The sequence below is a fragment of the Coregonus clupeaformis genome, chromosome 23, assembly GCF_020615455.1.
Source record: "Coregonus clupeaformis isolate EN_2021a chromosome 23, ASM2061545v1, whole genome shotgun sequence".
Lineage (NCBI taxonomy): Eukaryota > Metazoa > Chordata > Actinopteri > Salmoniformes > Salmonidae > Coregonus > Coregonus clupeaformis.
In genome coordinates, this window is record NC_059214.1 from 46809507 (window position 1) to 46829008 (window position 19502).

At 45.4% G+C, this 19502-nt stretch overlaps 2 protein-coding genes and 1 non-coding gene across 4 annotated transcripts; 2 read left to right on the forward strand and 1 right to left on the reverse strand.

Moving 5' to 3' along the window:
- Positions 1 to 735: 735 nt before the first annotated feature.
- Positions 736 to 11278, reverse strand: LOC121536397 (centrosomal protein of 97 kDa). 2 transcript variants are annotated; one of them, XM_041843661.2, is made up of 11 exons: positions 11108 to 11278; positions 9946 to 10088; positions 9546 to 9704; positions 9354 to 9455; positions 9120 to 9233; positions 8482 to 8648; positions 7636 to 7800; positions 7003 to 7190; positions 6154 to 6877; positions 2367 to 2442; positions 736 to 2065 (listed from the first exon to the last, which is right to left on the reverse strand). In XM_041843661.2, exons 1-11 carry the CDS (start codon positions 11163 to 11165, stop codon positions 1541 to 1543), a joined length of 2421 nt encoding a protein of 806 aa, XP_041699595.2. In that variant the 5' UTR covers positions 11166 to 11278; the 3' UTR covers positions 736 to 1540. The 2 variants fall into 2 exon arrangements, with proteins under 2 accessions (XP_041699595.2, XP_045062672.1); XM_045206737.1 differs by lacking the exon at positions 11108 to 11278 and adding an exon at positions 10734 to 10818.
- A 71-nt stretch (positions 11279 to 11349) lies between these two features.
- On the forward strand, positions 11350 to 14827 carry LOC121536575 (60S ribosomal protein L24). Its single transcript, XM_041843955.2, has 6 exons — positions 11350 to 11414; positions 11541 to 11616; positions 11931 to 12041; positions 12625 to 12761; positions 13134 to 13197; positions 14701 to 14827. The coding sequence occupies exons 1-6, from the start codon at positions 11410 to 11412 to the stop codon at positions 14779 to 14781; spliced, it is 474 nt and encodes a 157-aa protein (XP_041699889.1). The 5' UTR covers positions 11350 to 11409; the 3' UTR covers positions 14782 to 14827.
- Positions 12175 to 12354, forward strand: LOC121537133. The gene has a single exon (XR_005994990.1). It is a non-coding gene; the product is annotated as a small nucleolar RNA SNORA23 (small nucleolar RNA).
- Positions 14828 to 19502: the final 4675 nt, after the last annotated feature.

Here is a 19502-nt window from a genome sequence, read left to right on the forward strand (position 1 = left end):
TAGCAGACGCTTTTATCCAAAGCGACTTACAGTCATGCGTGCATACATTTATTTGTGTATGGGTGGTCCCGGGGATCGAACCCACTACCTTGGCGTTACAAGCGCCGTGCTCTACCAGCTGAGCTACAGAGGACTTAAGTATCAAAAGTAAAAGTAAAATCAATTTCAAATTCCTTATATTAAGCAAACCATTGACGGATAGCCAGGGGCACACTCCAACACTTAGACATCATTTACAAACGAAGCATTTGTGTTTAGTGAGTCCGCCAGATCAGAGGCAGTAGGGATGACCAGGGATGTTCTCTTGGTAAGTGTGTGAATTGGACCATTTTCCTGTCATGCTAAGCATTCAAAATGTAACAGGTACTTTTGGGTGTCAGGGAAAGTGTATGGAGTAAAAAGTACATTATTTTCTTTAGGAATGTAGTGAAGTAAAAGTTGGCAAAATTATAAATAGTAAAGTACAGATATCCGAAAAAACTACTTAAGTACTTTACACCACTGTAAATGAGATATTTCTGTATTTCATTTTCAATACATTTGCAAAATAATTCTACAAACATGTTTTCACTTCGTCATTATGGGTTATTGTGTGTAGATGGGTGAGAAAAACAACATTGAGTCAATTTAGAATTCAGGCTGTAACAATAAAATGTGGAATAAGTCAAGGGGTCTGAATACTTTCTGAAGGCACTGTAGTTAGGGAAAGGCCATACTTAATTTAACGAACCAATGTTAAAGAAAACATTTTATTGTGTACACAAAGCACCAGATTTTTTTATTTTTACAATTTGCATTTGGCCTGGAGATACATTTCAGTGTCTAGTACAAACCATTCTTAGCAACTAAACTACCACCTCAGCAAGCTGTGATATTTACATTCACTCCAAATATCTAGTCCAGACCTGGTCCCCTCTCACTCACCTGCAGGAATACAAGGATAGATTGAGGCATTTAAATACAGGAGAAATTGGAATTACATTTGGAGCTGAGCTGTCTAGCCTGAACTGTCTAGCCAATCTGTTTCTACTTAAAGGTAACGTCACTTATATGTGAATTGTAGTTCTATCTGATACTCCTGGAGAATCTTGTCTTCCGACGTGCTACCACTTAACATCGGGACACACTGCGGATGACCATTAATCGCAGCAATATAAATTGCGTGTCGGCGTGTGGGGAAAAACCAGGGGTGTCGGGAGCTGCCGTTCCCGCGTCGCCCCAATGTAAGTGAAGCAAGCATTAGCCAAATTGACTGACAGATCATGACAATGAACAACGTAGCGTTGTTGAATGCAGGAACAGTCAGGTCTCCGGGCTAGCAGCAGTACAAGAGAATTAAAAGGGAGAAAAATCATCCGGGCTATACAAACATATCCACATCCTTGAGTCCATATACCACTACATATCATTACATGGATGGTAGTCAGTCAATTCTTAGAGGAGCTGTTAGAGCCATCAATAACATTCATCAGCACAGGTGGACTGATTTTATGGGCAGTCTCTTAGCCAATCCCAGAAGACCAGGAGAGGGACAGGCACTTCAGATTAGACCTCCCAGTGTGTGATGCTGCTTTGTGTCTTCGCTCTGGGCGGTGTTCTGAGTGTTGGAGTCAGGCTGTTCCATTTCAGCCGGTGAGAGGGGTGAGGGGGGCTGTGGTGTGCCTGTTCTGTCGCTGGCACCCCACTCCTCCGCCTCTCTCTGTTGCACAGAGGACAGGTACTGCTCCAGAAGACTGCAGTCCTGACTGTCCCCCCCACCACCAGGAGCCAGGGACCCCTCCACGGCCAGCGCCCGCACAGTCTCCAGAGAGTCGCCCGTCCCACAGCTCAGGAAGGAGTCTTCCTGCCCCGCCTGCTGTTCACCTGTGAACTGGAAGCCCGAGTCCGGAAAGGAGAGGTCTGTGCAGGCCGGGTCTGCAGTGCTGAAGGCAACATGCAGGGGGAGCCGAAGAGCTGGGGGGTCACAGAGCCCGGGGGTCAGGGCTGGAGCAGGAGATGACCCAGCCTGAGTCAAGCTGGCCAGCTGCCCCTCTACAGAACGTTGCCACTGCTGCATGGACTGAAGCTGCAGAGAGATGGGGAGAAGAGTGAGAAAGGTTGTGTGTGCATTAATCTAAATATGGTTGATACATTACCTTGTTTATCACTAATCTCAGTTAACCCAGAACTGAAGTTTTGAGTAATTGGTCAGATGCTTGATTAAGTTCTGGTTCCATCCATACGTGTGAGAAGAGATGAAGAGCTCCTCTGTCTTTGCAAGTTCATTTGTCCAACACGCATCCCGTTGTATCGTGACAGATCTACGGTACCATTTATGTTTCCATAGTTTCCATAGTCAGTCCATTGTGTATTACTGTATTACTGACCTGCCTCCATAGAAAGTTCACAGCCTCCTCCTGTACCAGTCTCTGTAACCTCTCCTCGTCATGCTGCTGATGCACCCTGTACACAAACAACAAAGTATTAGTTGGAAGTACTTTACGTATTCATTTGCCTGATATACACTACTGTTCAAAAGTTTGGGGTCACTTAGACATTTCCTTGTTTTCGATATATATATATATATTTTTTTGTCCATTAAAATAACATCAAATTGATCAGAAATACAGTGTAGACATTGTTAATGTTGTAAATGGCTATTGTAGCTGGAAATGGCTGATTTGTAATGGAATAGGCGTACAGAGGCCCATTATCAGCAACCATCGCGTTGTGTTTGCTAATCCAAGTTTATCATTATAAAACCCTTTTGCAATTATGTTAGCACAGCTTAAAACTGTTGTGAAGGAGGTAAAGGAGAAACGCTCACTAACAGGGAAGTAAACAAATTTGGGCACAACATTTGAGCGAAATTCGCTTTTTGTGGGTCTGGAAAATTTCTGGGATCTTTTATTTCAGCTCATGAAACATGGGACCAACACTTTACATGTTGCGTTTATACACTGCTCAAAAAAATAAAGGGAACACTTAAACAACACAATGTAACTCCAAGTCAATCACACTTCTGTGAAATCAAACTGTCCACTTAGGAAGCAACACTGATTGACAATAAATGTCACATGCTGTTGTGCAAATGGAATAGACAACAGGTGATTAGCAAGACACCCCCAATAAAGGACTGGTTTTGCAGGTGGTGACCACAGACCACTTCTCAGTTCCTATGCTTCCTGGCTGATGTTTTGGTCACTTTTGAATGCTGGCGGTGCTTTCACTCTAGTGGTAGCATGAGACGGAGTCTACAACCCACACAAGTGGCTCAGGTAGTGCAGCTCATCCAGGATGGCACATCAATGCGAGCTGTGGCAAGAAGGTTTGCTGTGTCTGTCAGCGTAGTGTCCAGAGCATGGAGGCGCTACCAGGAGACAGGCCAGTACATCAGGAGACGTGGAGGAGGCCGTAGGAGGGCAACAACCCAGCAGCAGGACCGCTACCTCCGCCTTTGTGCAAGGAGGAGCAGGAGGAGCACTGCCAGAGCCCTGCAAAATGACCTCCAGCAGGCCACAAATGTGCATGTGTCTGCTCAAATGGTCAGAAACAGACTCCATGAGGGTGGTATGAGGGCCCGACGTCCACAGGTGGGGGTTGTGCTTACAGCCCAACACCGTGCAGGACGTTTGGCATTTGCCAGAGAACACCAAGATTGGCAAATTCGCCACTGGCGCCCTGTGCTCTTCACAGATGAAAGCAGGTTCACACTGAGCACATGTGACAGACGTGACAGAGTCTGGAGACGCTGTGGAGAACGTTCTGCTGCCTGCAACATCCTCCAGCATGACCGGTTTGGCGGTGGGTCAGTCATGGTGTGGGGGTGGCATGTCTTTGGGGGCCGCACAGCCCTCCATGTGCTCGCCAGAGGTAGCCTAACTGCCATTAGGTACCGAGATGAGATCCTCAGACCCCTTGTGAGACCATATGCTGGTGCGGTTGGCCCTGGGTTCCTCCTAATGCAAGACAATGCTAGACCTCATGTGGCTGGAGTGTGTCAGCAGTTCCTGCAAGAGGAAGGCATTGATGCTATGGACTGGCCCGCCCGTTCCCCAGACCTGAATCCAATTGAGCACATCTGGGACATCATGTCTCGCTCCATCCACCAACGCCACGTTGCACCACAGACTGTCCAGGAGTTGGCGGATGCTTTAGTCCAGGTCTGGGAGGAGATCCCTCAGGAGACCATCCGCCACCTCATCAGGAGCATGCCCAGACATTGTAGGGAGATCATACAGGCACGTGGAGGCCACACACACTACTGAGCCTCATTTTGACTTGTTTTAAGGACATTACATCAAAGTTGGATCAGCCTGTAGTGTGGTTTTCCACTTTAATTTTAAGGGTGACTCCAAATCCAGACCTCCATGGGTTGATAAATTTGATTTCCATTGATAATTTTTGTGTGATTTTGTTGTCAGCACATTCAACTATGTAAAGAAAAAAGTATTTAATAAGATTATTTAATTCATTCAGATCTAGGATGTGTTATTTTAGTGTTCCCTTTATTTTTTTGAGCAGTGTATTTTTGTTCAGTATATATTCTGAAGCATGGCTAAAGACAAGGCTCTTTGTGCACTGCTTACAAAAGGCTAAATGTCTGCTCTTTCTCCTGACAATGGTTTTGTATGGAGATATATTTGCCAGTTTCTCTAGAAATCACAGGAGGTTGGGGAGGATAGCTCATGGTAATGGCTGGAGCGGAATAGGTGGAAGGGTATCATGGTTTACATATGTTTCCATATGTTTGATGCCATTCCATTTGCTCCATTCCAGCCATTATTATGGTCCGTCCTCCCCTCAGCAGCTTCCACTGCAAGAAACGTACTTCTCTAGCCTACCACCAAGTCTATAAACAAATCACCTAGTGACCATGCCTTCTAGTCAACAACATCCAGATATAGTAATGAACAACCATGAGCATATGACATTGTTTATACCACAAGCCATAGCCGCGGGAAGATGTTTGGGGGGCGCAGAAAATAGCCGCTACAGATCTCTATACCGGTCCGCTTATACAGGACGAGGCCCAGTGCAATACTTTTGTAAAAATACAAAAATAAAAATACAAAAATAAATATGTCTTATTATTCCGACTTTTCAGGGGGTGCTGCAGCACCCCTACTTCCCGCCTCAAGCAAGACTGGAGAACCCCAGGACTGGAGAACCCCAAGACTGGAGAACCCCAGGACTGGAGAACCCCAAGACTGGAGAACCCCAAGACTGGAGAACCCCAAGACTGGAGAACCCCAAGACTGGAGAACCCCAGGACTGGAGAACCCCAAGACTGGAGAACCCCAGGACTGGAGAACCCCAAGACTGGAGAACATTAAGACTGGAGAACCCCAGGACTGGAGAACCCCAAGACTGGAGAACCCCAGGACTGGAGAACCCCAGGACTGGAGAACCCCAAGACTGGAGAACCCCAAGACTGGAGAACCCCAGGACTGGAGAACCCCAAGACTGGAGAACCCCAGGACTGGAGAACCCCAGGACTGGAGAACCCCAAGACTGGAGAACCCCAGGACTGGAGAACCCCAAGACTGGAGAACCCCAAGACTGGAGAACCCCAGGACTGGAGAACCCCAAGACTGGAGAACCCCAGGACTGGAGAACCCCAGGACTGGAGAACCCCAAGACTGGAGAACCCCAGGACTGGAGAACCCCAAGACTGGAGAACCCCAAGACTGGAGAACCCCAGGACTGGAGAACCCCAAGACTGGAGCACCCCAGGACTGGAGAACCCCAGGACTGGAGAACACTGATGCGGTAGTCCGTGTCTACATTCCAATTCTCTACCCTTCTCGAGAAGTGTGCACTCGTACACTGGTCCTCTGTAGCTCAGCTGGTAGAGCACGGCGCTTGTAACGCCAAGGTAGTGGGTTCGATCCCCGGGACCACCCATACACAAAAATGTATGCACGCATGACTGTAAGTCGCTTTGGATAAAAGCGTCTGCTAAATGGCATATTATTATATTATTATACACGCCCCCTCATGTATTTAAAAGGAAAGGACTGGTGTGAGGAATATTGTGAAAACTCCCTCCAGCCATGTATGCACCAATCAAATGCTTTAAAATGCATGAGGGGGAGAGAACAAGTGCACACTTCTGGAGAAGGGCAGAGAATCGAAAAGCAGCCCTTGGATTGATTGGGGTCTCTTCCGTACCTCTCCAACTCTCCAGACAGGAAGACTATGTGCTCCTGCATCCTGCGCAGGCGGATCTCACACCGCACCTCTTTGGCCAGAGGGTGGCTACGCCGAGCCCACATTCCCCTCCACCATGCCTGGATCCTGACGGCTGCCCTGTCCGACTCACAGCGGCCCAGCCTATCACATCTCACCACCGCTTCCTCTTCCTGCTTAGATCTCAACCTCACCTCTGCAGCGCTGCAGTTTGAGTACGCTCCCTGGAGCGGAGCGCTGTCATTGGTCTGTGATTGGTCACCTGCCGTCACAGGTGGACTGGCGGTTGAGGTTAAGGTACAGGTGAGGTGGCTGTCAGCCGATACCCTTTCTCCCTTTGCCTCCTCCTCCTTCTCTCTATCCTCCTCCCACTCTCTCTCCCTCTCCCTCTCTCTTTCCAAGGGTGCGTGTTGGGTCTTTTCAGGAGGGGTCTTTTTGGGACGGATGGGGTGTTCAGGCGCCAGCGAGTCAGGCTCAAACGTCTCAGTTTCGTCCTCACTGTCGGAGCGGGCGGGGTCAGAGGTGACAGGTAGAAAGGTGGACTCAGAGGAGAGCAGGCTGCCGGTGATTTTATCTTCGTCCGTCTGGCTCTGGACGTCCTCCAGGTAAAGGCGCTCCTCCGTACCCCTGGGGCCACGGAGAGGAGGTGCGCCCGCCTGGGAGGGGTCGCAGCCCAGCCAGGTGTTTACCTGCAGGGTCACGGGCTCTGGACAAATGCACACACACAGAAGAGAGGAAAAGAGGAGATTTACACACCAGACACACACTGGGATTTATGGGCGTTACAGAAACAAAAAAAACACAAAACAGGTAGAGTTCATTATCTGCTACCTGTCTGTCTGGCTGGTGGGCCAGTCACAGGTGTCGTGGCTCTGTCTGCCTCTCTGGCTCCCCCTAGTGGGAGCACATGGCAGGGGCTGTGAGTCTCCACATCCAGCTGGGTGGGGCGGGGAGGGCTGGGGCGGGGAGGGCTGGGGGAACCCCCTTGGGTCTGCTGCTGGAGCTGCCTCTGGTGGAGCCTGGAGATATATACAGGACCCCTGGTTAAGTAATGGGATTCAAAGGAGAGAGGATCCCAATAAAAACAGTAATTTCAATGATTGTGCAAGCTGTGTCCAATCTGCTTAATATTTCTCATCTGCTTAAAATATACATTGCGGTTAAATTACCAAAACTAAGCAGAAAAGACTGCTTGATCCATTTTAGTGTCAGCTGGATTGTAACAATGGGGGTTGGATTTATAGCTAGAGCGATCACAGGGAGGAGAACACATCCACTGCCAGTGTGATAGCTGACCTCATCAAACAGCTGTTGGCATCACAGCCCAGTTGTAAATGTATTCTCCTCCCTCTGCCAGTTGTGAATGTATTCTCCTCCCTCTGCCAGTTGTGAATGTATTCTCCTACCTCTGCCAGTTGTGAATGTATTCTCCTCCCTCTGCCAGTTGTGAATGTATTCTCCTACCTCTGCTTGCTGAGGATCTTCTCCAGCTTGGCATCCTCGGCCGTCTCCAGGGCTGGCGTGGAGGTCAAAGGGCACACGGTGGCGAGGTACTGGACCAGCTGCACGTGCTGACCTGGCCGGTACGAGCGACCTTTGCCCTGGCTGTACAGCCACTCCGCCTTCAACCTGAGATCGCAGACAATATAGACATTATTGACCAGCAATGATAGTATTGAGTAATAATAATAATAATAATAATAATAATAATAATAATAATAATAATAATAATATGCCATTTAGCAGACGCTTTTATCCAAAGCGACTTACAGTCATGCGTGCATACATTTTTGTGTATGGGTGGTCCCGGGGATCGAACCCACTACCTTGGCGTTACAAGCGCCGTGCTCTACCAGCTGAGCTACAGAGGACCACATCGATGGTATATGATCACTTCGATGGTATAACTGCATAGTACGACACGGCAACCTTACAGTCACCAGTCCATTTCTCTACCCAGGGATTTACATTATGGTCTGAAAGGCACTCGCCATTTGGGCAAGTCAGGAGTAGATTTTGGTTGCCTGAAGATTATGATCACTTGCCCGAAAATGTAACAAGCTATTTTCACCTACACACAAGGGAGGAAACAGAAAGGCCAGACTACTGGAATTCTTTGCATTTTGTTTGTTACCAGTAAAATAAAATCACCTGCCCAATGGGGCAACCTCAGAGCTGGCTCAACATGCGCGACTGCTCAGATCACTTTCACCGGGCAATATGGCAAACCTTAATGTCAATCAATGCTACCCTCCTTCCCCTGCATAGTTAGCATTTTTAACTTCACCGGAGTTCTGGACCTGGTCTCACCCTTCTTTCTGTGACACCAAGTATCCGTCCAGGATCTTCAGGTTCAGGCACCAGCTCATGATGTACGGCCGGTAGTCGTATCCGGGCAACGAGGGGGTTGCCATGATGCAGGGGTTACTCATAATGGAGAGCTGTTCCAGGTCATGGAAGGGTGCCAGGTAGGAGACCTGTGGGAGGCAGGGAGAGAGAGAAAGAAATAGAGACAAGCAGGTGACAGAGAAGTAGGAGAGAGATTGTTGTTAAAAGCAGAGCAGGTGAGAGAGAAGTAGGAGAGAGATTGTTGTTAAAAGCAGAGCAGGTGACAGAGAAGTAGGAGAGAGATTGTTGTTAAAAGCAGAGCAGGTGAGAGAGAAGTAGGAGAGAAATTGTTGTTAAAAGCAGAGCAGGTGAGAGAGAAGTAGGAGAGAAATTGTTGTTAAAAGCAGAGCAGGTGAGAGAGAAGTAGGAGAGAGATTGTTGTTAAAAGCAGAGCAGTTGAGAGAGAAGTAGGAAAGAGATTGTTGTTAAAAGCAGAGCAGGTGAGAGAGAAGTAGGAAAGAGATTGTTGTTAAAAGCAGAGCAGGTGAGAGTACAAAGACAAAATGAGAGTAAAGAGAGAAATTAGAGAGTGCAAAGGGACAAAAAGGCGGGGTCTTTACCTCGTTGAGGTCTCTGATCTCATTCTCTGCCAGGGAGAGGATAGACAGATGGGGGGGCAAATGAGTGGGGACAGTCCGCAGCGTCGTAATGCTGTTACCATGAAGGAGAAGGGTCTGCAAGATAAATAGCAGCCTGTCAATCAACACCACAGAGAAACTGTCCTGCTTAATGCTCCTGAATTCTATCTGCATCCCCATAACTCTGAAAAGTCACGAGGCAAGACCTGTTCTCACCTTTAAGGATAACAGCTTGGTAAGATCACCAATGTTGGAGATGTTGTTTTCAGACAGGTCCAAGTGTTGGAGAGCCACACAGTTGTTGAGCTGCTCAATGACCTGAATGAAAAGTGGATATCCAAATGTCATGATCAGGAGCCAAAATGTACACATTATAGAGGGAGTACATTGTCCACTTTCTTCCCTCACCTTGATGTTGTTGCCTGCCAGGTTGAGCCACTCCAGGTGTGGCAGGTCTCTCAGACCTTCAATATAGCCAATACTGTTATTGGGCAGGTTCAGAACTCTCAGCTCGGTCAGACGACACACACCCATCATCCGCACCAGGCGGTTACCAGCAACTGATAGCTGCCCAGCACAGAACACAGGAAAGAGAGAGGCAGAATGAGACAGCAAGACAATATAGAGGGAACTAATCCAACCCAATGTGGTGCATTGCAAGTTTGCAACAACTAGTAAACGCCCATTTACAAATGATCTGAGGAATTCCACAATGTTCAACAATTAAGTTGACCTGATTCCATCAAATGTGCTTGGATGGAAAGGCAAATGTAGTCACACCACTGAGACCCAGTAAGAGGGAGTCTACCTGTTGGAGGCCTGGGCTCCTCTCCAGATGGTCCAGTTTCATGATGTGGTTCCGGTCCAGGATGAGTGTGTGTGTTTCATCAGAGCAGGTGAAACTGGGCTCCAGCTTCTGCAGACCCTGGGCTGACAGGTCCACCACTGGACCTAAAGGGGAAACAGAGAGAAACATAAAAACATGGGAGTGGATGGATGTAAAATATATTATGCACATGTTGGCAGTATCACCATGAACACGAACGATACATAGAACCAATATGAGTCATTCAGAGGAGGACAACGGCAACTAGGGAGGCTTATAAATCTACTATGTACATACTGTAGACACAGCCTCAAGCAAGATACAGAGAAGGATCCAACTGAAACATGGAAGCCATCTTGGAGAACTGCTGTTGATCACTATCATACAGTTTATTCATACTGGGCTGACTATTAGTCTGAAGGATGACGATGATTCATTCACCTTCACTCGGTTGATTGAGTAACTGATATAGCAGTGGGATTGTACATAAAGACATGCTGGGTGTGAAAATCCAGCATGGAATTTGGATTCTTGGTCAGACAGTGAAAACAATTTCACATTTGCAATACAGCATAGCTCTACTGAAAACAATCCAGTCCTCTACGCTTGACTCTGGACTATCAGATGATAACAGGATGGGTAGCTAGTTACAGTCAGTAGTTCCAACTAGCAAACGTAGGACAGAACCAATCATTGAAACATACGTATGTTCACAAAATCGTTGCCCTACAAAGTCGAACATCACACGAAGGGAGCTGTCATGCACTCACCAGTTGTGTCAAATGTCAAATCTGATACTCCCATTTCGCGCAAAATATACGAGGCTGCACCAAGCTCGCTACGCTAGCCTGCTTGCCAAAGCACAACTGTCTTGTCAGAGACCTCCGGCGAGTACAACAGAAAGAAGGCTAAGAATTGACCGGGATATGTAGTTCAAAAATGTCCGTTTGTCATTAAAGGACCACTATGCTTGGCTTTAAAAAAAACTACAATAAGCTTTACTGCAGTGCAGAGCGACACTGTTGATGATCCGGTGGGAAAGAGATCTCAAGATGTACACTTGATAGCAATCCCAATATGAAACAACAGAAAGCATGATGGTATTTTCAACGTGATCAAACATATCTATACAATTTTAAAATACCTTTATTTTGTTCAATTTGTTGATCGAATCCTTTGGCTTGACTTTCTATCATCGCCATACTTCCCGCTTGTGTCAACGCCAAGCAACCGATCTAGTTGCTGATTGGTCAAATACTTTTTTATGAACAAAATTCATATTTGAAAATCAAAATACTGATCCTGACTGGATGTAATGAAAAAAAGACATGCTGTGTAGATAAAAATCCGTGGATTTTTAAAAATAAATAATTAAGAAATCTTACCTATAACCTCGTTTCCGTTTCCGCTATCTTTCTTTCCGGTTTGGTGTCCCCCTCAGCAATCATGAAGTGAGTTTACGGAATAATATCTATTGCCATCAAATGTTTAAATTAACACTTTTACCAATAAAAATGTACTATTAAACACAAATACACGTTGATCTTCTATTCATGATTTATCTTAATCCGCTACAGGGTCGAGCTGTGCAGTTTCAGCGGGTACAAAATATACCCCGGCCATGGCGTCCGATACGCCAGGATAGACGGAAAGGTACGGGGATATGGCTACTCTAACTTCCTCTAATGCCATTTAGTAGTGTTTGGTTTCTCACGGTTGATCGCAATTAGCCGTGGCCGACATTGTGTTGAAATTGTTACAGTAGAACTGTTCATGGAGTGTTTGTACTCTGTTCTTGGCCTGTCCCGTGGACACTGACTATGCTATGTTTTCAGCTAGCTAGCTAACGTTAGCGTGCAAATCCGGCGTTATCCACGTCAGGTATAACGTTACAACTAGCTAGACATGTACATGTCAACGTTGCAAAATATGCTACACCTCACTAATGTGTAGTTTAACACCACCAGGTTTTCCAGTTCCTGAATGCAAAGTGTGAATCAGCCTTCCTGGCCAAGAGGAACCCCAGACAGATCAACTGGACTGTGCTCTACAGGCGCAAACACAAGAAGGGCCAGTCTGTAAGTACCTGGCTCGTTATTGTCAATCATTTCCCCCCCAAGCGCATAGAAGCAGTGGCTAGTGTGGTTACCTTTTGAATCACAATTATACAACCTTAGTTCTGACATGGTGTGCCTTTGTTTTTGGCTGAGGGTGTGACGGTGTGCGTGGTTGCAGTCTGCGTTATGTACTGTCGCCAGGCTGTGTTTTACAGCTTTTCGGCAGTGCTCACTCCACACACCTGCGGCCATAGAGCCACTGGAGATCATAGTACTGGCTCTGTGAAGTCTCTGACTCCTTACCACTGGTCAGCCTCCATACTCTCCTACAAACCTTATATGTGAGAAAGATGTTAGGGGTTTGCAGTAATGTGAATACATCTGTGTGATTGTTACTGTTCATTTTGCACAAAACGGTACTGTCAAGGAACATTCTTATAGGACTGGTTAATCTACACGAGTGACACTTACATTTCTGTGTTTTCTCCTATGTTGTGCCTATTGATATCTTAACAATCATCAACACTACCAAATTGCCCATACCTGATCCTGAATGTGGCCATGATGTTGCTGACTGCATGTTGTCCATTTCCTGTGCTAACAGGAAGAGGTGACGAAGAAGCGCACACGCCGTGCCGTGAAGTTCCAGAGGGCCATCACCGGCGCCTCCCTGGCTGAGATCATGGCCAAGAGGAACCAGAAGCCCGAGGTCCGCAAGGCCCAGCGTGAGCAGGCTATCAGGTAAGGGCCCGACTCAACCCCACCAGAACCATGCTTGACCAGAAACTTTGCTTTAGATGTAAAATGGCAGTGGCTGGCATGTTGGTGCCAAATAAGTGAACTGTGTACTGCTGTGGGGCATTGTTATTGTGTAGTGTTAAACAAATACGTTTCTGTCAAAGTTCTACATGTGAAGCACATGTAGCTGTTCACCCTGTGATGCTGTTTAAGATGGAAAGGTGAATTGTCAGTCTTGGGTTTTATTCACGAATAAAATGGATCATTAGTCTTTTTCACTCATCACTTGAGGTGTTATTTCTGCAGTCTGGACTCCTGTGTCTTGTTGTTTTGCATGTGTGGAATGGGCCTAATTTATATAGTTCTTGTCTCCAGAGCTGCCAAGGAGGCCAAGAAGGCAAAGCAGACAACCAAGAAGCCCTCTGCCGCTGGTGCTAAGGTAAGATTAATATAGCCATGTCCATATATATAATTTATGACTGTGTGAATCTGATTGGTCAGAAGCCGGTCAGAAAGCAAGAAACCTTTATGACCTGCGTTTATAAAACGCAGCAAGGTTCCCCTTTTTCCATTTATCTGTGAAAAATGCAGATTTCTACATTAAAGGGACAATCAGCAGTTGCTACATACATTTCTGGATTTATAATTGAAACGTTCTCATTGTTTCTTGAAGAATATCACTTATGTCTCATGAGCTTAGTTTAACTGTCGTTCCTAATAAAAACACAAAATAATACATTTTACTCCAATGTTTTGTAAACAAAGTATATGTAAAACAATATATAGCCTCAACATGGTTAACTATAATTGTAATATCATGGATGGTCAGTCCTTGCATCCAAAGCTCTGTGTATTGAGCTGCATTTCTTCAGCCCCATCCCTCAGCTTTTTACTGAAATGGGCAGGGGAGTAAGCGTTGTTTCAACTGCTCATTGCCCCTTTAAAGGTACACTCAGGCTTACAAAGTAAAAATTGGCAGTATTGGGTCGACTTCTGCAACAGAGCGTGTAGCAAGATGCTGCACATTCTCATCAGTTGTCACGTTGCAGAAGAGGGAAGGGGAAATGGCTCTTTAGGCACTCTCAATTGCATCCTCTTGCATCGCTCTTTGCAATATCTTTGGTTCACATTGCTGCTCTTGGCCACCTCGTATTACTGAGCCTCTGCCATAAATGGCACCCATGGTTTTAATTTATGCTTGGAATTCTAACGGTACCAAGTAGTTTATCAAGAGCTGTGATGAACTGCATAACCCTAGCACTCAGGTCCTCTCCCTCCCATCCCGGAGGACCTGAGCCCTAGGACCATGCCTCAGGACTACCTGGCCTGATGACTCCTTGCTGTCCCCAGTCCACCTGGTCATGCTGCTGCTCCAGTTTCCACTCTTCTGCCTGCGGCTAAGGAACCATGACCTGTTCACCGGACTTGCTACCTTGTCCCAGACCTGCTGTTTTCAACTCTCTCTCTACCGCACCTGCTATTTCAACCTCTAAATGCCCGGCTATGAAAAGCCAAGTGACATTAACTCCTGATGTACTGACCTGTTGCAACCTCTACAACCACTGTGATTATTATTTGACCCTGCTGGTCATCTATGAACGTTTGAACATCTTGGAGAAAAATCTGGCCTTAATGGCCATTTACTGTTATAATCTCCACCCGGCACAGCCAGAAGGGGACTGGCCACCCCTCAGAGCCTGGTTCCTCTCTAGGTTTCTTCCTAGGTTTCTGCCTTTCTAGGGAGTTTTTCTTAGCCACTGTGCTTCTACATCTGCATTGCCTGCTGTTTGAAGTTTTAGGCAGGGTTTCTGTATAGCACTTTGTGACATCTGCTGATGTAAAAAGGGCTTTATAAATAAAATGTGGTTGATTTAATTGGGATTCCAATGGTGGTTTAGTTTGTATTTTGTCTAATCTATCTGTACTTTGTCTCCCTCTGTAGGCCCCTGCCAAGGCTGCACCCAAACCCAAGGTGGCAAAGCAAATGAAGGTCAATGCACCTCGCGTTGGAGGAAAACGCTAACCCTTTTGGCTTCGTTGGTCATGAATAAACTTTCTTGGTAAACAAAGATGTTTGGTGTGTGATCATGTTTCAGTGCTTTTGTTTTCTATATTTATGTAATTGACAGTTGGCTGACCTGATTTGGTCATACACCCTAAACTGTCCTTCCTGACTTGTCCTTCCTTACTAGTGTTTAATGTTTTAATGTCACACAAATACAGTGAAAAGCCTTTCTTGCTAGCTCTAAAACCAACAATGCAGTTATCAATAACAATGTAATACTAAAAATAAGGTAGAACAAAAACACGAGACAAACAAATAAGGACACAAAGTAAGCAAACTATATTTATTTAACTAGGCAAGTCAGTTAAGAACTTATTTACAATGACTGCCTACCAAAGTGTCCTGCGAGGATGGGGGCTGGGATTTAAAAATATAGGACAAAACACACATCGCGACACCACAACACTACATAAAGAGAGACCTAAGACAACATAGCATAGCAGCAACACATGGCACAAACATTATTGGGCACAGACAACAGCAAGAAGGTAGAAACAATATATCACGCGAAGCAGCCACAACTGTCGGTAAGAGTGTCCATGATTGAGTCTGGATGGAGATAAAACTGTCCAGTTTGAGTGTTTTTATGCAGCTCGTTCCAGTCGCTAGCTGCAGAGAACTGAAAAGTGGTGGTCCTCTGTAGCTCAATTGGTAGAGCATGGCGCTTGTAACGCCAGGGTAGTGGGTTCGATACCCGGGACCACCCATACGTTAAAATGTATGCGCACATGACTGTAAGTCGCTTTGGATAAAAGCGTCTGCTAAATGGCATATTATTAAAAAAGGAGCGACCCAGGGATGTGTGTGCTTTGGGGACCTTCAACAGAATGGGACTGGCAGAACGGGTGTTGTATGTGGAGGATGAGGGCTGCAGTAGGTATCTCAGATAGGGGGGAGTGAGGCCTAAGAGGGTTTTGCGACGGGTTGCACAGAGATGAGCAATTTATAGAGTGCAGTGATGTGTCCTATAAGGAGCATTGGTGGCAAATCTGATGGCCGAATGGTAAAGAACATCTAGCCGCTCGAAAGCACCCTTGCCGATCTATGAATTACGTCTTCATAATCTAGTATGGGTAGGATGGTCATCTGAATCAGGGTTAGTTTGGCAGCTGGGGTGAAAGAGGAGCGATTACGTCTATATTTAATTTATAATGTGTAGGGATACTGGATCGATAAGAGGTAGATAGTGCCTTTAGAAAGTATTTAAACCCCTTGACTTATTCCACATTTTGTTACAGCCTGAATTCAAAATGTATTACATTTTTTTTCTCACCCATCTACACGCTACCCCATAATGACAAAGTGAAAACATGTTTTTATAAAAGTCTCTATGCTTTCTACAACTGGATTGTGCAACATTTGCCCATTCTTTTTTAAATTTTTTATCTTCAAGCGCTGTAAACTTGGTCTTGCCATAGATTTCCAAGTAGATTTAAGTAAAAACTGTAACTCGGCCACTCGTGAACATTCACTGTCTTCTTGGTAAGCATCTCAAGTGTAGATTTGGCCTTATTTTAGGTTATTGTCATTCTGAAAGGTGAATTCCTCTCCCAGTGTCTGGTGGAAAGAAGACAACCAGGTTTTCCTCTAGGATTTTGCCTGTGCTTAGCTCCATTCAGTTTATTTTTGTTTTATCTTGAAACTCACTAGTCCTTAACAATTATAAGCATACCCAGAACATGTTGCAAACAGGATCCATGTTTTGGAATATTTTTCCTTCCTTTTCACTCTGTCAGTTAGGTTAGTATTGTGGAGTAACTACAATGTTGAGCCATCCTCAGTTTTCTCCTATCACAGCCAATCAACTCTGTAACTGTTTTAAAGTAACTGTTGGCCTCATGGTGAAATCCCTGAGCGTTTTCCTTCTCCGGCAACTGAGTTAGGAAGGATGCCTGTATCTTTCTAGTGACTGGGTGTATTGATACACCATCCAAAGTGAAAGTAATAACTTCACCACGCTCAAAGGGATATTCAATGTCTGTTTTTTTTAGTTTTTTTACCCATCTACCAATTTGTGCCTTTCTTCGCGAGGCATTGGAAAACCTTCCTGGCCTTTGTGGTTAAATCTGTGCTCAACTGAGAAGACCGTACAGATAATTGTATGTGTGGGGTACAGAGGTGAGGTAATCATTCAAAAATCATGTTAAACATTATTATTCTATACTTATGCACATTTTTACTCCTGAACATTAGGCTTGCCATCAAAGGGATTCAATACAGCTTTTAATTTTCATAAATTTGTAAACATTTTGAAAAAAAAACATAGTTCCACTTTGACATTATGGGGTATTGTGTGTAGGCCAGTGACAAACAATCTACATTTAATCCATTTTAAATTTAGGCTGTAACACAACAAAACGTGGAAAAAGTCAAGGGGTGTGAATACTATCTGAAGGCACTGTATGTATAGGGGAAGGTGACTAGGCAGCAGCGTATATGATGATTGTATGTGAGTGGGTATGTGTGTGTAGAGTCAGTACAAATGTATGTGCATATTATGTGTGTGTGAGCAAATGATGGAGTGAGTGTGTGTGTGTTGGAGTATTAGTGTCCGTAGAGACTGCAAAAATAAAGATTACAATACAAAGGTCAATTTAGATAGTCCGTATAGACATTTGTTAGCTTTTTAGTTACAGTGCCTTGCAAAAGTATTCAGCCCCCTTGGTGTTTTTCCTATTTTGTTGCATTACAACCTGTAATTTAAATGGATTTTTATTTGGATTTCATATAATGGACATACACAAAATAGTCAAAATTGGTGAAGTGAAATGAAAAAAAAAAATAACGGAAAAGTGGCGCGTGCATATGTATTCACCCCCTTTGCTATGAAGCCCCTAAATAAGATCTGGTGCAACCAATTACCTTCAGAAGTTATATAATTAGTTAAATAAAGTCCACCTGTGTGCAATCTAAGTGTCACATGATCTGTCACATGATCTCAGTATATATACACCTGTTCTGAAAGGCCCCAGAGTCTGCAACACCACTAAGCAAGGGGCACCACCAAGCAAGTTGCACCATGAAGACCAAGGAGCTCTCAAAACAGGTCAGGGACAAAGTTGTGGAGAAGTACAGATCAGGGTTGGGAAACTTTGAACATCCCACGGAGCACCATTAAATCCATTATTTAAAAATGGATAGAATACGGCACCACAACAAACCTGCCAAGAGAGGGCCGCCCACCAAACTCACAGACCAGGCAAGGAGGGCATTAAAGAGACCAAAGATAACCCTGAAGGAGCTGCAAAGCTCCACAGCGGAGATTGGATTATCTGTCCATAGGACAACTTTAAGCCATACACTCCACAGAGCTGGGCTTTACGGAAGAGTGGCCAGAAAAAAGCCATTGCTTAAAGAAAAAAATAAGCAAACACGTTTGGTGTTCGCCAAAAGGCATGTGGGAGACTCCCCAAACATATGGAAGAAGGTACTCTGGTCAGATGAGACTAAAATTGAGCTTTTTGGCCATCAAGGAAAACGCTATGTCTGGCGCAAACCCAACACCTCTCATCACCCCGAGAACACCATCCCAACAGTGAAGCATGGTGGTGGCAGCATCCTGCTGTGGGGATGTTTTTCATCGGCAGGGACTGGGAAACTGGTCAGAATTGAAGGAATGATGGATGGTGCTAAATACAGGGAAATTCTTGAGGGAAACCTGTTTCAGTCTTCCAGAGATTTGAGACTGGGACAGCGGTTCACCTTCCAGCAGGACAATGACCCTAAGCATACTGCTAAAGCAACACTTGAGTGGTTTAAGGGGAAACGTTTAAATGTTTATCCAATTGAGAATCTGTGGTATGACTTAAAGATTGCTGTACACCAGCGGAACCCATCCAACTTGAAGGAGCTGGAGCAGTTTTGCCTTGAAGATTGGGCAAAAATCCCAGTGGCTAGATGTGGCAAGCTTATAGAGACATACCCCAAGAGACTTGCAGCTGTAATTGCTGCAAAAGGTGGCTCTACAAAGTATTTTTGAAAGAATAGTTATGCACGCTCAAGTTCTGTTTTTCTGTCTTATTTCTTGTTTGTTTCACCAATAAATTATTTTGCATCTTCGAAGTGGTAGGCATGTTGTGTAAATCAAATTATACAAACCCCCAAAAAATCCATTTTAATTCCAGGTTGTAAGGCAACAAAATAGGAAAAATGCCATGGGGGGTGAATACTTTCGCAAGCCACTGTAGGTATTTAGCAGTCTAATGGCATGGGGATAGAAGCTGTTCAGGAGCCTGTTGGTGTCAGACTTGATGCACCGGTAGCGCTTTCCGTGCGGAAGCAGAGAGAACAGTCTATGGCTTGGGTAGTTGGAATCTTTAACGATTTTCCGGGCCTTTCTTTCACACCACCTGATATAGTGGTCCTGGATGGCAGCGAGCTGGGCCCCAGTGGTGTACTGTGCTGTCAACACCATCCTCTGTAGCGCCATGTGATCGAGGGCGGTGCTATTGCCATACCAAGCAGTGATGCAGCCAGTCAAGGTGCTCTCAATGGTACAGCTGTATTAACTTTTTGATGGCCCATGCCAAACCTTTTCAATCTCCTGAGGGGAAATAGGCGTGTGGACCATTTTAAGTTCTTGGTGATTTGGACACTGAGGAACTTGAAGCTCTCAACTCTCTCCACTGCAGCCCCGTCGATGTGGATGGGGGCATGCTCGCCCCCCCATTTTCATGTAG